The sequence below is a fragment of the Acromyrmex echinatior genome, chromosome 1, assembly GCF_024713525.1.
Source record: "Acromyrmex echinatior isolate Ae372 chromosome 1, ASM2471352v2, whole genome shotgun sequence".
NCBI lineage: Eukaryota > Metazoa > Arthropoda > Insecta > Hymenoptera > Formicidae > Acromyrmex > Acromyrmex echinatior.
This window is the reverse complement of record NC_141852.1, coordinates 925,166-938,286: the sequence shown is the minus strand read 5'-3', so window position 1 is coordinate 938,286 and position 13,121 is coordinate 925,166. Positions and strand designations below refer to the sequence as shown.

The following is a 13,121-nucleotide window of genomic DNA, read 5'->3' as shown; positions in this document are numbered from 1 at the left end:
CCCGGGGATCGTTTACAACGGAATAAACCCCCAAGAGTGGGGGAAACTTTTTACGATTGCTGACGTTTTCGCCCCGACCCAGGACAAACTCCAACACGAGATGCTGTCGATCATCGAGAACTGCCGGAAGCGGGTTTATTATAATAAATCGGTGGGGGGCCATGAAACGATTCATTGAGTAAAAGGAGAAAATACATTATTTCTCGTACTCGATACAAGGGGTCGAATATAAAAAAGGGGAATTTTTTGAGAAAAAGAGAGAGAAAATTAGTTTTCCGAAGAGGGTTCAACTCGTTGAGGAATTGCACGCTCCGCGAGAAGAATTCCGCAAAGGGTTTTTCATAGTTCGGGGTCGACGATCTTTTTGCAGTTTAGGGTCTTTTGAGATGCGTCGTACTAGGGTTTCACCAAAAAGGCCACCTATATCTCCCCCCCCCGATGTTTGACCCAATAGGCCGGTTGGGCCTACCACTAAGGCAGGGGGGAAGACGGCTAACGTACCCGCTGAGATCGTTCGGGAGTAGAAGATGCCCAAAAAAATTTCCAAACGATATGGGAAAGGTTTACACCGCCATGGGCAGAAAATCGAAAAAGCACAATTGAATCACTATCCACGTATCGACTTGAAAGCGTCGGGTATTTAGCGGTCATCGCACGTCCCCAAGCCAGGTGGAGAGGGTTTCGCTCAACGCAATTATAAGGATTTGACAAGCTCCGCCTTTTGTCGATTTAAAAACGCGGGGCAAAGCCCCCCCGCACTCCCTCAAGTACACGATGGTTCGATGAGTCGAAAGCATTACTTGTTTTTAAAGCCTGTGCGTATCTACCGGAACATTGACTGGCCCACCACGTATCCCCGCCTCGAGAATTACTAATCACGGAGAAAACTCGAATCTTATACGCGTATGTTTTAGCATCGCATCCACGTTGAAACCAGGCAATGTATAGTAATCGCAGGATCGAGACCGTACTCGCGACACAACTTTCGCGGAAATTTTCGAAAATGTCGGCCAATAACAAGACATCAGTTTTCAAGTACAGATCACTGTACTCGCCGAGCGTTTGAATGGAGAATCGCTTCCAGACGTTCGCGGCGTGAGCGTAATCGCTCTCGGATACTGTATCGCCTGTCAACGAACTGAAAAATAATTCGCGCGGTGGTAAGCGCGTATCCTGCAATTTTTCGACGCGATCAATGTACTCGTACGGAAAGACACCTTTTCGTGTGAGTAATTCAAATTCTTCACCTAATAATGTCGGAAATTCGGAACGTACAATTTTTAATTTGTCTCTGCTTAAAAACGACGTCAATTTATCGAGGCTTGCATTTAGAAATTTTAAAGAATCGATAAATCGTAATTTTATGCAATTTTTCCGAAAATTCTTTTCATTTGTGTCTTTGGTGCTATCGACATTTTTAGTGAATGAAATATATTTTTCTTTAGTTATCGGTAGTATATTTACATGTCCTTCGAACGCGGTAGCAATTTCTTTAATTATAAAATGTGCGTCGTAGCCTGATAAATTGTGAAAAACGATCGGAATATAAAATGAATTTTTATAATTTAAATTACAATTTGCATGCGCTGGACCACGGAATCTACCTGTGAGATGACAATGATCGCGGACCCGCGTATCGTCCGGTGCGAACGGTTTCTCGCAAATATGGCAACGCGTCGCGCTGCGATACGCCTCCAATTGTTCTTTCGACAACGTTTCCATGGGTACGTTGGCGGATACTATATTTTTAACTTGATGAGCCAAATCGTTGAGTTGTCGCGCGAACCACGTTATGCAATCTTCATCGCGACGGAACCGATACAATGATAACGCGTCGTTGTACGAACATCGCACGTAGTATCCTATATTAAATACCTCGTGCTGTTGATGCGTGTACGACGACGACGATGCATTTTCCCTTTCAAGTTCCATCTTCCGTAGAACGCACTTCAAATCAGCGTAGACGATGAATGGGGCGCTCTGCTTATTGCAGTGGTTCTCAAATTCGAGCCACTTGTCGTCCACGCTCGGCAGTTTGATAGCGAAGTCATTCATCTTTTCGCAGTCCATTACGTGCGACTGCAATTTTTCGTTGGTATTGAAGTAGTGCAAGCATCTGAAAAAAGAAAAAAAATTATAACTATTACCATTATTTTATTAATGAGACGGAAAATTATAATAATTTTTCATGTATATTTACCGATCGCAGAAAAATTTCTTGTTCTTTTTTCTACTAATCTGCGAACTCACGAGACGGGATAAGTTTTTTATCCACGCAAAATGTCCAATACCATCGTTGCGTGGATCTTGCACGTACAGCATGTTGACATGTTTCTCCTTCTTTTCATTGGTGAATCGCAGAGGAAGGACCTGTTTATTCTCGATACCGTACACGTTGATCGACACCGCGTTCAACCGTTCGAATTTATAAATATCCTTTAAAGTCATTGGAAACTCAATGTTTGCGAGATTTAGTACTGTTGTATAATACGGATATGACGATTCCCGATTTACATATGTTTCTGCAGGGTACAGAGCGGCGACCACCGACCACGCGAAACATGCATTGTCTGCCGAATGAACACTGATCACCGCCCGTTTCGTCACTATTTCTCGTGGCACTTCGATGTGACATCCCGTGTGCATTGGATTATGTTTATTTACATTCACTATCAAATTGAGGATTCGCGACAATGCCCACCCGCTGTCGCGTTCCTGGAATTCTTCGAGCGATGCTAGGATAGGCTCGACGACGTGTCGCTCGTACCACTCGTGCATATCGGTGCAACGATATATCTCGCTGTTCTTTGTAATTATGCTCTTATTGGCACGTTTATCCTTCGTCGCAAACTCGCCATTGAACGCAGTATTCACTTTTGCGCTACCGTGTCTTTCTACTGCGTCTCGCACATGCTCGAACACTATTTCCTTCGCGTCTTCCAAAAACCGTCGCGGCTCAATGTGATTAGAGTTTATCACAGCACCTGTCGATACACGGTTTTCAAACGCGGCATCGATCTCTCGCCAGATGAGAGATCTTTCGTCGCGATTCGCGTACTCGCCACTCGCGTAGTCGCCACCAATGTGCACGAAACGTTGCTCCAATTGCACTTTTGCACTCGCGAGTCGTGCGATCCTCGCCACCATGGATTGTCTGTGTCCAACGGCGAGACGCTTGGCACGACAAAATTCTTCAAGCTGCTCGATGCACTCGCATCGTTGCAGCCACGCGAAATATTCCACCAGAGTAGCGACCCGGCCGCACTGTTCCAACAATTCGCGTACTCGCTCGTGATTTTCCATGTCTTTTTTTTTACAGTCTTTAGATCACACTGTTCTACGGAGCACTTGCATGTGATTCATTCACAATACTATTCGTAATAGTTTTTTCAATGTGTGCACTGTGGGCACTTGTTGCATGGAAATATAAGGTATGTTGGTAGTCTGCAATTTGTGCAAGACTGACCACTTAGCGCGTAAATATGTCCAACATCGTGCTTCCTTATGAGATACAATCCTGCGATATCAGTCTCATTCAAACGTATCATGCATTCTGCACATATACATAAAGCACCAACCGTCGTTGTATAATAACAATGGATTATACAATGTTTTGTACGGCTGTTCAGTGCACGGATTTCTGATGATGACACAAACCTTTGTACATAATCTGTATCAATCTCGCTCAAATCGCTAATATAGCCAGCGTCCGATAATGTTTCTTCGTCGGAATCGATCTCTTGATCCATTAGTTCTTCGAAGTTCACTTCTTCGAGTACTTCGAACACTTCGTCTCTGATATGTGCGAACTGTTCCGGATCTGCGTTTCGAACATACTGGACTGCGTTGGCTATGTTCGCATGATTAGCCATATTATGCTTATCAATAACTGAAGCGTCAGTAACTGAAGCGACTGATTCCTTGGTCTTCCAGGACACCACTGTGGTACATCGAGCACTTATGCACTTTTATATATTTCATTATGTCCAATGGACTTCGTCCAAAATTTTTCCGTTTCATGAAAATTTCAACAAAAAAAGGAAAAAAAACAATCGTTAGTACAAAGCACGAACATAAAACTCAAACTTTAACGATCACTGATCTGTGAGTGATAATATTCAAGAAACTTGCCATTAGAAAATCTTCCCAACAATATTGAAAACATAAACAAAAAACATAGATCCTCAGAATCGTCAGATCTATGATAAAATTTATGAAAAAGATTACAAATCATGTAGAAAAAATCCTATTTACATAGGATCCACATTTAGGTTTTGTATTTATTGAACCGATCGTGTATAAATAAAGACTCATATTTTCACTGTATCATACAAAAGAAACTCGTACTCTATTAATTCTTCCATCCTTTCTTCACTCATAGCACGCGCGCTCTATCTTTCTCTAACATGCAAGCCTTTCATCGATTGCGAACTATTAGCTTTAGTTTTTAATAAGTACGAAAACCGATGTAATAAGATGTAAATAAAACATTTTTGTTCGCCTTATTTCATGTATATTGTCTTTTACTTCCCATCCTTTGCCTCGACGCGCCAGGAAAAACCATAAAGATTGAAAAAACTGTATCATACAAAAGAAACTCGTACTCTATTAATTCTTCCATCCTTTCTTCACTCGTAGCACGCGTGCTCTATCTTTCTCTAACATGCAAGCCTTTATTATCGATACATTTTTAAAGAAAAGAAAAATATGTCATGGTCAAATTCAAACCTTTATTATCAATGCATTTTTAAAGAAAAACATGGTCAAATTTTGATAACAAAAAAAGGAGCCCTATTGTGTAGGAGCCCTATTGTGTAGGAGCTTAGACCTTTCCCCCTCTTTCCCCCGCGTTAGGTATTCCCCGCGCCTACAAGTACTTCCCCGCACCCCGCATTCCCCTCTAGCCCCATAGCTTAGAACCCGCCTTATATACCTACTCGTCCGTCGTTTCGAAAACGTTATCCAATGATTCTATCGTCGGTATGATCATCGTACGCGGAGTGGAGGTTATCGACTGTACACGATCATGCGATCGATCATCGGATTTATCCGAAATAGCGGAACGCTCGAATGTCTCACTCTCTTTCTCTCCCTCTTCCTCCTCCTTCTCCTCTTCTTCTTCTGCTTCCTTCCTCTCGCGTTTGGAAGCAGACGCTGCGTCATCGTCGCGCGACTGTCTCTTTATCGCGTGTACACCGGGGCTGTTAACGATTTGTCGCAGCGGTTTTTATAAATAATATATAATAGGCTTAAAATGTCTGTCCAATGCCATGTCTTCCTCGATTCTACCGGTTTTCAGAGCACGATATTTCTTGCGGATCGACTCGTCTTCTCGATCTCTCTCGCGATTTTTTCACGCTCGCGCACATCAGCCATGTTCGTCTCTGGCAAAGTATCAACAACGACTAGTCACGTTACAGTATTGCGAACTCGTTAAATCCCTTTCTGTATCTCCCGTCTTTAAGCGCACTATCCTTGTCTATTACTAAAAATCCATATTTTTTTTGACAACAGTCACGGCACAACATGCAAAATTCGTCGTAAGACATGTCGGTGATCATTGTAAACGTGTTTCAAGTTGGTACAATCCTGTTTGAACAGGATCAGCAGGTTCGCGTTGTCGCGTATCAGATGTTTAGGTATCCTTGCGTAAGTCTGACAAAGATAGAAGCAGTCAACGTTCGCATGGCGACCCATCGAAAAATATTCACTCACCGCATCCTGCTTGTCGCATGCCACGTTATCAAAGATAAAAATAGAATTTGGGCGCGCCTCGTTCGATGGAACGATGTCGCTATTGTTGGAAAACATAAAGTAGCCGATTTCATCGATAGATGTAAATAAATTTTCGAGATATCGATACTTTGGCTGTTGCAGTGATTTCGAGTAGACGTACACGTTCTCGAAACGTACGCCATTTGGACTCTCGAGCAAACTTATGAGAACGTTGGTTTTACCACAATTCGACGGGCCGCAAATGATCGCGCGTATAGTACTCGGCAGCATTTCGCCGTGCTTGCGCTTCTCCGCACTGCCTCCCATCATTTGGGATTTCACGTCACAGTTTGTGACACGTATCGTCAGCGGTTGCAGCACGAATTTCATGCTCACACTAAAGATTACGCGCTTTCAAACGATTATTTAAAGGTGCGCGAATCCGCGAATCGCGCAGTAGCAAAATGTATCTCGCGCTGTATCATCTTTCCGATATTCGAGATTTGAGCGCCGAGCAGTTACAATATATACCGAAGGTCGTACTCTTACGCGTGTACGGTGAATACATCGAACACGTCTGGGACAAGCTTCCGGAACACGTGAAGGCAGATTCGGAGGTTCGAACTTATCGTCGCTGCGACGAACACTACAATCAGCCGTGGCAGCGGACGCATATCGACGGCCCTACACCGAAGATAAAGGATTGTAGCAAATGTCGGCGTCGCGCGGCAGTCTGCTAAATCGAGCGATAAACGCGCTTCCTTTCGAGTTACATATTCCGGGTTATCAGTTTTGCGGTCCGGGCACTCGACTTACGAAACGATTAACCAGAGGTGACGCGGGCATAAATCCGCTGGACGCGGTGTGCCGAGAACACGACATTACGTATTCTCGAAGCAACGATCTCACCGATAGACACACGGCGGACAAGGTACTCGCCGATAAAGCGTTAGGACGCATCGTCGCGAGAGATTCGGCTCTGAGCGAGAGAGCCGCCGTAGCTGCTGTCTGGGCAGCGATGAAAGCCAAGACCAAGATCGGCATGGGCATGAAACCGAAGAAGAAAACGACAAAAAAAAAGGCGATGAAAAAGCGGATACTTCCGACGGCGAAACGAGGCGGTGCGTTACCGTTTCTACCAATGTTGGGTGCACTCGGGTCCTTGATCGGCGGAGCAGCCAGCGTGGCGAAAGCGGTAAACGATAGCAAAACCGCGCGACGTCAGCTCGAAGAGCTGCAACGTCATGATCGCGCGATGGAACAGGGTCGCGGACTGTATCTCGGTCCATACAAACATGGATAGGGCGTAGCTGCAAAGAAAAAAAAAACGTCAAAAAGACGATAAAAATGCTGTCTGGCGCAACTACCAATGTACAATTGAACGAGCTCGCGAGACGTATGCGTGTACCATACTTTAGAGGCGTTTTCATGCGTAACGCGTTACCGACGAGCGATGTGCGCCGAAACGAAAGCGGTATCGTGAATCTGGACGATACGACAGGGCCTGGTACTCACTGGGTAGCGTACGCGAAGAGGAACAATCCCGTCATGTATTTTGACAGTTTCGGCAATCTTCGACCGCCTAAGGAACTGGTGCGATATTTCGAGAACGACGCTATGGCGATAGAGTACAATCGCACGTCTTATCAGACGTACGATCAGAGTTTCTGCGGACAGATGTGTCTGCGGTTTCTGCAAACGGTAGACGCGCGTGAATTTAAAAAGCTCGACGAGGTGCTGTGAAATCTTAGTATTAGTCGAACGCTTTTTTCCGTCATGTCGTTGACGCTTACGCTGAGCGGAAAGAGCACCGTCCTCGCGGCGAATTACTTCCCCGCCATAGATTTGAGTGACGGAGATTACGAGCTCGGTTTGGTGATTTTTGAGACTTATCACACGATACCGAACGTGAACGAATCGAACAACAAATTTTATTTCACCAAAGACGACATGGAAATTACAATTCCCGAGGGTTCGTACGAAGTGCGAGATATAAATGAATTTCTGAAACGCGCGATTTTACGAAAACGTCCGCAGCGCGACGCACTTGAAACCGTTGATGTAGTGGGTGATGACAATAGCAATAACACTGATGATGATGATGATAATGATGAGGGTGAAGAATACCCGATTACGCTCCGCGCAAACTACAACACGATGAAATGTGAGATTAGATGTGCGTACAGAATAAACTTTGACAAGTCCAACAGCATTGGATCGCTGCTGGGATTCTCGTCGTATATTGCAGCCGCGAAGGTGGCACGAATCGGACGTGTCGATCAACATAATGAAAGTAAACGTTATCCGCGTAGAGTGCAACGTGACCGCGGGTGCATACAGCAACGGCAAAAGCGTGCACACGATACATGAATTTTCGCCGAGCGTGGCGGCAGGATATAAGCTATCGGAGAGGCCGACGCAAATCGTTTACCTGCCGATCATCGCACGGAGCATTACAGATCTAACGATACGCATCGTCGATCAAAACGGACGATTGCTCGATTTTCGAGGAGAAGAGGTCACCGTTAGATTGCACGTACGACGGCGACAGTAATAACGTGAGCGTGAAATGCTCGTGCTGAACGGAACGGAGCGTACGCAGAGAGATAACGTATCCTTTACAAGATCGGTGACGCCACAGCTCGATAACACTCGCTCATCCAGCTGCATCAGGAAGAAGAAACTCAACGCGACGAACGTTACATTTTTAAAGTCTTTGGGATTCGCGGTGCGCAACATTTGAGATGACTGATATCTTAAACATTAAAGACGAGCCGATCTTCGACGATCGCATCGTCAAGATTGAGACTCACACGTACAACCCGTTCGCCAACACCACGTTTGGGTACAGCGACGAAATAAGAATACCCATACAGCAACAGGATTTGTATACACTGCCGTACGAAAGCTTTCTATATGTCGAGGGAAAACTAACGAAGAAAAAAGTGATCCAGGGTGCTCATGTGACATTGGGAAATAATTGCGTCGCGTTCATATTCGATGAGATTCGATATGAACTCAATGGTGTGGAGATTGACCGTAATAGAAATGTGGGTATAACTAGCACGCTCAAAAACTATGTAACAGTGTCATCCGACAGAAGCGTGATTCTACGGAATGCCGGCTGGGATGCGCAGACTACTGCAGGATATTTTAATTTCTGTGTACTGCTCTACGTACTGCTGGGATTTTGCGAAGATTACATACGCGTGGTGATCAACGCTCGTCACGAGTAGATTTTAATACGAGCGCGCAACGACAACAATTGTCTGACGGGAGATCCGGCGGTAGAGCCAACGCTCGAATTATTCAAAGTACAGTGGCGAATGCCGCACGTGTTATTGAGCGAGATAAATAAGCTATCGATGCTGCGCGCTTTGGAGATATCTGAGCATGGCTTTTCGTTCGAGGGATCTGTACGAATTTCCGCTCTTGCAGAGCACAACCAAGCATTCGTGGGCCATCAAGACGGCTACTCAGCTCGAGAAGCCGCGCTACGTTATTTTCGCTATGCAAACAGGTCGAAAAAACGTCATGTCCGAGGATGTAAGTCGATTCGACGACTGCAAATTAACCAATGCGAAACTTTACCTGAATTCGGAATGTTATCCGTACGATGACTTGAATCTGGATTTTGACAAAAACAGATGTTGTGCGATTCTGTACGCGCGTTTCTGCAAGGGCTACTACGGATACGAGTATCTCGAGCCGAGTCTCACCTTTACAACTTTATTACGTAATGGTCCATTCGTGATCATCGATTGCTCTCGACAGAACGAATCAGTCAAGAGTGGCACCGTGGACGTGCGATTAGACTTTGAATGTAAAGAGGATGTACCCGCAAATACAACAGCCTATTGTCTCATCATACACGATCGCGTGGTTCAGTATAATCCATTGACCAATGTTGTGCGCAAAATCACCTAAGATGCACCTCTGACACGATATAAGATCTACGATACGTCGCAATCGACCGCAATCGACCGCAGTCTTCTCGACAACATGCTCGTGCCAACGTTCATGGATCTGCAAGGATTCATCGTTAACAAGAAATTTATCGTGAAGGAAGTAGCGGTGTTGAAACAGGGGACTGTTCTCACGCACTACATTTTTACGAGTCCCATGCCATGGAAATTTTTGACAAGATCCGACAGGTCTTGCGCCTTCTGGTTGATTGCTTATCACCATGGATTGCAATGGGAGGACGGGACGATCCCGTACAACGAGGCGAAACGTCTAATTACGATGGCTGTATTTGAAAATGATGCTGTCGTGTATGTCAAGGGACGCAAGAAACGAACGTGGCTGCAGAACTTGCTTCTGAACGATGAGCGAGAACGCATGTACATCGAGGCCTTGGACGCAGTTTACGAAGACATGGAATCTTTATCTAATCTAGATGTTACTAATATTATACGATGTGGACAACATGTTAAGAATTGCGCGTTACAAAATGTATTGAAAATATATAACTGGTGGTTGCAAAAGAATTTTTTAAATAAAAATACGTTAACGTATTTATTATGTATTTCTTTTCCCTTCCTTTGTAATGTATAAACGTATGTATAAACGTATGTATAAACGTATGTACGTAGTACGTATGTATGTACATATGTATGTATGTATATATGTATGTATGTATGTATGTATGTATAAATGTATGTACGTATGTACGTATGTATAAACGTATGTATAAACGTATGTATAAATTCGTGACAAAGAAAAATACATAAAAAGATAAAACTTGATAAAACGTGTCGCGACGTGTCCGATCAGACAGTACATCTGACAGTACATATATGCAATGTATATAGGCAGTATATTAGACTTTTTTTTCATTCAATCGTAAGCTTTAGTTACGAGCGTTAAGATATGGACCGAATAAAGGAATATATATCGAAAATCAATCGAGCGAAAGGGGTACTGTCCATTGTCGCCAAGTCCGCCAATTTCACCACCTTCGAAGGAAAAAGCGAGATATTGGGAATATCCTGAAGAAAAGGTGTCAAAGTGCGCCAACGTGCTCATCACCAACGTCATCGATGCCATCGAAATATAAATCATAAAGTATAAGCATTGATAAACTTGCGAATAAAAAAATAAAAAATAAAAAACGTAGAAAGACTCGATAAAACGTGTTACAACAGGTTCGCAATTCTTAGAAAAAGAGGGGAGAGTTATCCCCTCTTCGATTCTAGAAGTTATATATATATATATATATATATATATATATATATATACCGCAATTTACGCGGGTGCAATTAGTCTTGCGATACTCGCTTGTACGAACGATTGAAAAATGTACTACGCTGAAGACAGCAACGCATCGTACGAAACGAAGAAGAACTGCAGTAATATGTAAGTTTTAACATTCTATATGCAAAAGAAACGTTTTTTTAACATTATGTATATATACACAGCATGGAGCATCGCAAGATGCGTTTATTGGGTAGATGTTACGATCTGACGACTACAGGCTATAAATTTTTGGAAATTGGAATCAACGTTGGTCCACCGAGTTACGTGGAGATCGCCCTGGGAGATCATCGCGGACATGAACTGCTGCTGTCTCTCGAAACGTGGAAAGGTTTCTATGAGCAGCGATGGAATGTTTACAAGATGCTGCGAAACGAATATAAGGACAATTTTATAAGTGTTGGACCGTTAACCGTCAGCGTTTGCATGCTGAACGATGCTACGCTCGTACGTCTCAATTCTTCGTCCGTATGTATGATGATGACCGAAACGACGCTACGACGTATGTTTGAGTTTGACGAATGTATCGATGTAACGTTCGAACGATTAACCCGACTCGTCGATACGGTTGATGTCAAGTATACGCGATTCTCCAACATCGCGTCCAAAAACGCTATACGCGATAGCGATATTTTTAACAAACATCAGCTCGTCGATTGCGAGCTATTGGCTTTAGTTTTTAATACGTAAAAAAAAAGAAATGATGTGAATAATATGTGAATAAAAAAATTTTTTTTGTTCATATCATTATATATATATGTACTTTCTTTACTTCCCATCCGTCTATCCATCCATCCATCCATCCATCCATTCATCCTATATCTCGACGCGATATTCTATAGTGATAACTTTTCGTGACGGCACTTATGATCTAAAGTGTTTTGTATACATCTGCCTCTCTATAGATCCTAGGCAGGCTCGCTTCTCAACGGCGAAGATCGATTCTCAATGTTAGTCTTTGTCCTGCTTTGCCCGCACGCAAGACGTGAGTGATATTTTTTTTTTCCCCAACGTGCAACAATATTCTACCATTTAGCGTTAATGATAGAATATTGTTGCACATTTTCTGTGATTAAGTGAAGTGATAATTTTTTTTTATTGTGCAGCTATAACATGCAAAAAGAACAAAAAGTTGAGGAGACTGCCTCCTCCTCCTCTTTCTTAGAGGAGATTCAGAATAATATAGTTGATCTCACTCAATTAAATGTGGATCAATTAAAAGTGTTCCATCGCCTCATCAAAATTTCCGAGGTGGATGATCTTAGGCATGTATGCATTAACAGAATTGCGTTCAAACACCTCATCGACAATCTCAATGAGGCTGTGAAGGAAAAGGAAATGGAAGAGGAAGTAGGAGAAGAAACTAAAGAGGAAGTAGAAGAAACTAAAGAGGAGAACGTCTCCTCCTCCTCCTCTTTCTCACAGGAGATTCAGAATGATGATATCATAATTGATCTCTCTCAGTTACGCGTAAATCAATTTGAAGTGTTCGATCGCATCCTCAAGATTGCCGATGAGGTGGACGATCTAAGGCATGTGCGCGTTAATATAATTGCGCTCAAACACCTCTTCGACAATCTCGATGAGGCTGCGGTCAAACAGCTCTTCGACAATCTCGATGAGGCTGTGGAGGAAAAGGAAGTGGAGGAAGAGGAAGTGGAGGAGGAGGACTAAGAATTCAGCGGAGAATAAGGAGGAGGACGGAGAGAGGGTGTGGAGAAGGTAAGAATATTTTTTATTATATATTTTTTTCTTTCTTTTTTCTTTAATATTTCTTGTTTGCGTTATAATATTGCCATGCATTTAGGGAGTGGACTCCGCAGTGGCTGTTTGAAACGTATTTTTTTTTTAAGGATGGACGCGATGTCTACGGTGGTGGCCCGAAACGCACTTTAGGATGGACGCGGGGTCTGCGGCGGCGGCGGAGGCGCTGGCGCCTGCGGCGGAGTGTGAGGTGACGGCGACAGCGTCTGCAGCGATGGAGTGTTGGGTGACGGCGGCCCCCAATAATACATAACATCACAACATATGGCGATCATCATGGTATCATATCAATAAACACCGATAGCGCTGGGACTTTCCGCGCCTCCCCCTCCCTTCCCCGCACCTACCAGTACTCCCCGCGCCTATGAGTTTCCCCTGCGCCCCGC

General features: G+C 43.8%; 4 protein-coding genes and 1 pseudogene across 4 annotated transcripts; 3 read left to right on the top strand and 2 right to left on the bottom strand.

The window, feature by feature from the left end:
• Nucleotides 1–729: 729 nt before the first annotated feature.
• LOC147910773 (uncharacterized) lies at nt 730–2,073 on the bottom strand. Its single transcript, XM_087409435.1, has one exon. The coding sequence runs from the start codon at nt 2,068–2,070 to the stop codon at nt 730–732; it is 1,341 nt and encodes a 446-aa protein (XP_087265561.1). The 5' UTR covers nt 2,071–2,073.
• A 122-nt stretch (nt 2,074–2,195) lies between these two features.
• LOC147910772 (uncharacterized) lies at nt 2,196–3,575 on the bottom strand. The gene has a single exon (XM_087405568.1). The coding sequence runs from the start codon at nt 3,301–3,303 to the stop codon at nt 2,197–2,199; it is 1,107 nt and encodes a 368-aa protein (XP_087261694.1). The 5' UTR covers nt 3,304–3,575; the 3' UTR covers nt 2,196.
• A 4,884-nt stretch (nt 3,576–8,459) lies between these two features.
• On the top strand, nt 8,460–9,469 carry LOC147910771 (uncharacterized; annotated as a pseudogene).
• Nucleotides 9,470–9,715: 246 nt separating this feature from the next.
• Nucleotides 9,716–10,837, top strand: LOC147910770 (uncharacterized). The gene has a single exon (XM_087405570.1). The coding sequence runs from the start codon at nt 9,718–9,720 to the stop codon at nt 10,270–10,272; it is 555 nt and encodes a 184-aa protein (XP_087261696.1). The 5' UTR covers nt 9,716–9,717; the 3' UTR covers nt 10,273–10,837.
• Nucleotides 10,838–10,966: 129 nt separating this feature from the next.
• LOC147910769 (uncharacterized) lies at nt 10,967–11,672 on the top strand. The gene has a single exon (XM_087406808.1). The coding sequence runs from the start codon at nt 11,137–11,139 to the stop codon at nt 11,659–11,661; it is 525 nt and encodes a 174-aa protein (XP_087262934.1). The 5' UTR covers nt 10,967–11,136; the 3' UTR covers nt 11,662–11,672.
• The last annotated feature ends 1,449 nt before the right edge of the window (nt 11,673–13,121 follow it).

What these genes read in the sequence shown, in the direction of transcription:
- LOC147910772 (XM_087405568.1), bottom strand. Translation starts at nt 3,303, where the DNA reads ATGGAAAATCACGAGCGAGTACGCGAATTGTTGGAACAGTGCGGCCGG.
- LOC147910770 (XM_087405570.1), top strand. Translation starts at nt 9,718, where the DNA reads ATGCTCGTGCCAACGTTCATGGATCTGCAAGGATTCATCGTTAACAAG.
- LOC147910769 (XM_087406808.1), top strand. Translation starts at nt 11,137, where the DNA reads ATGGAGCATCGCAAGATGCGTTTATTGGGTAGATGTTACGATCTGACG.
- LOC147910773 (XM_087409435.1), bottom strand. Translation starts at nt 2,070, where the DNA reads ATGGACTGCGAAAAGATGAATGACTTCGCTATCAAACTGCCGAGCGTG.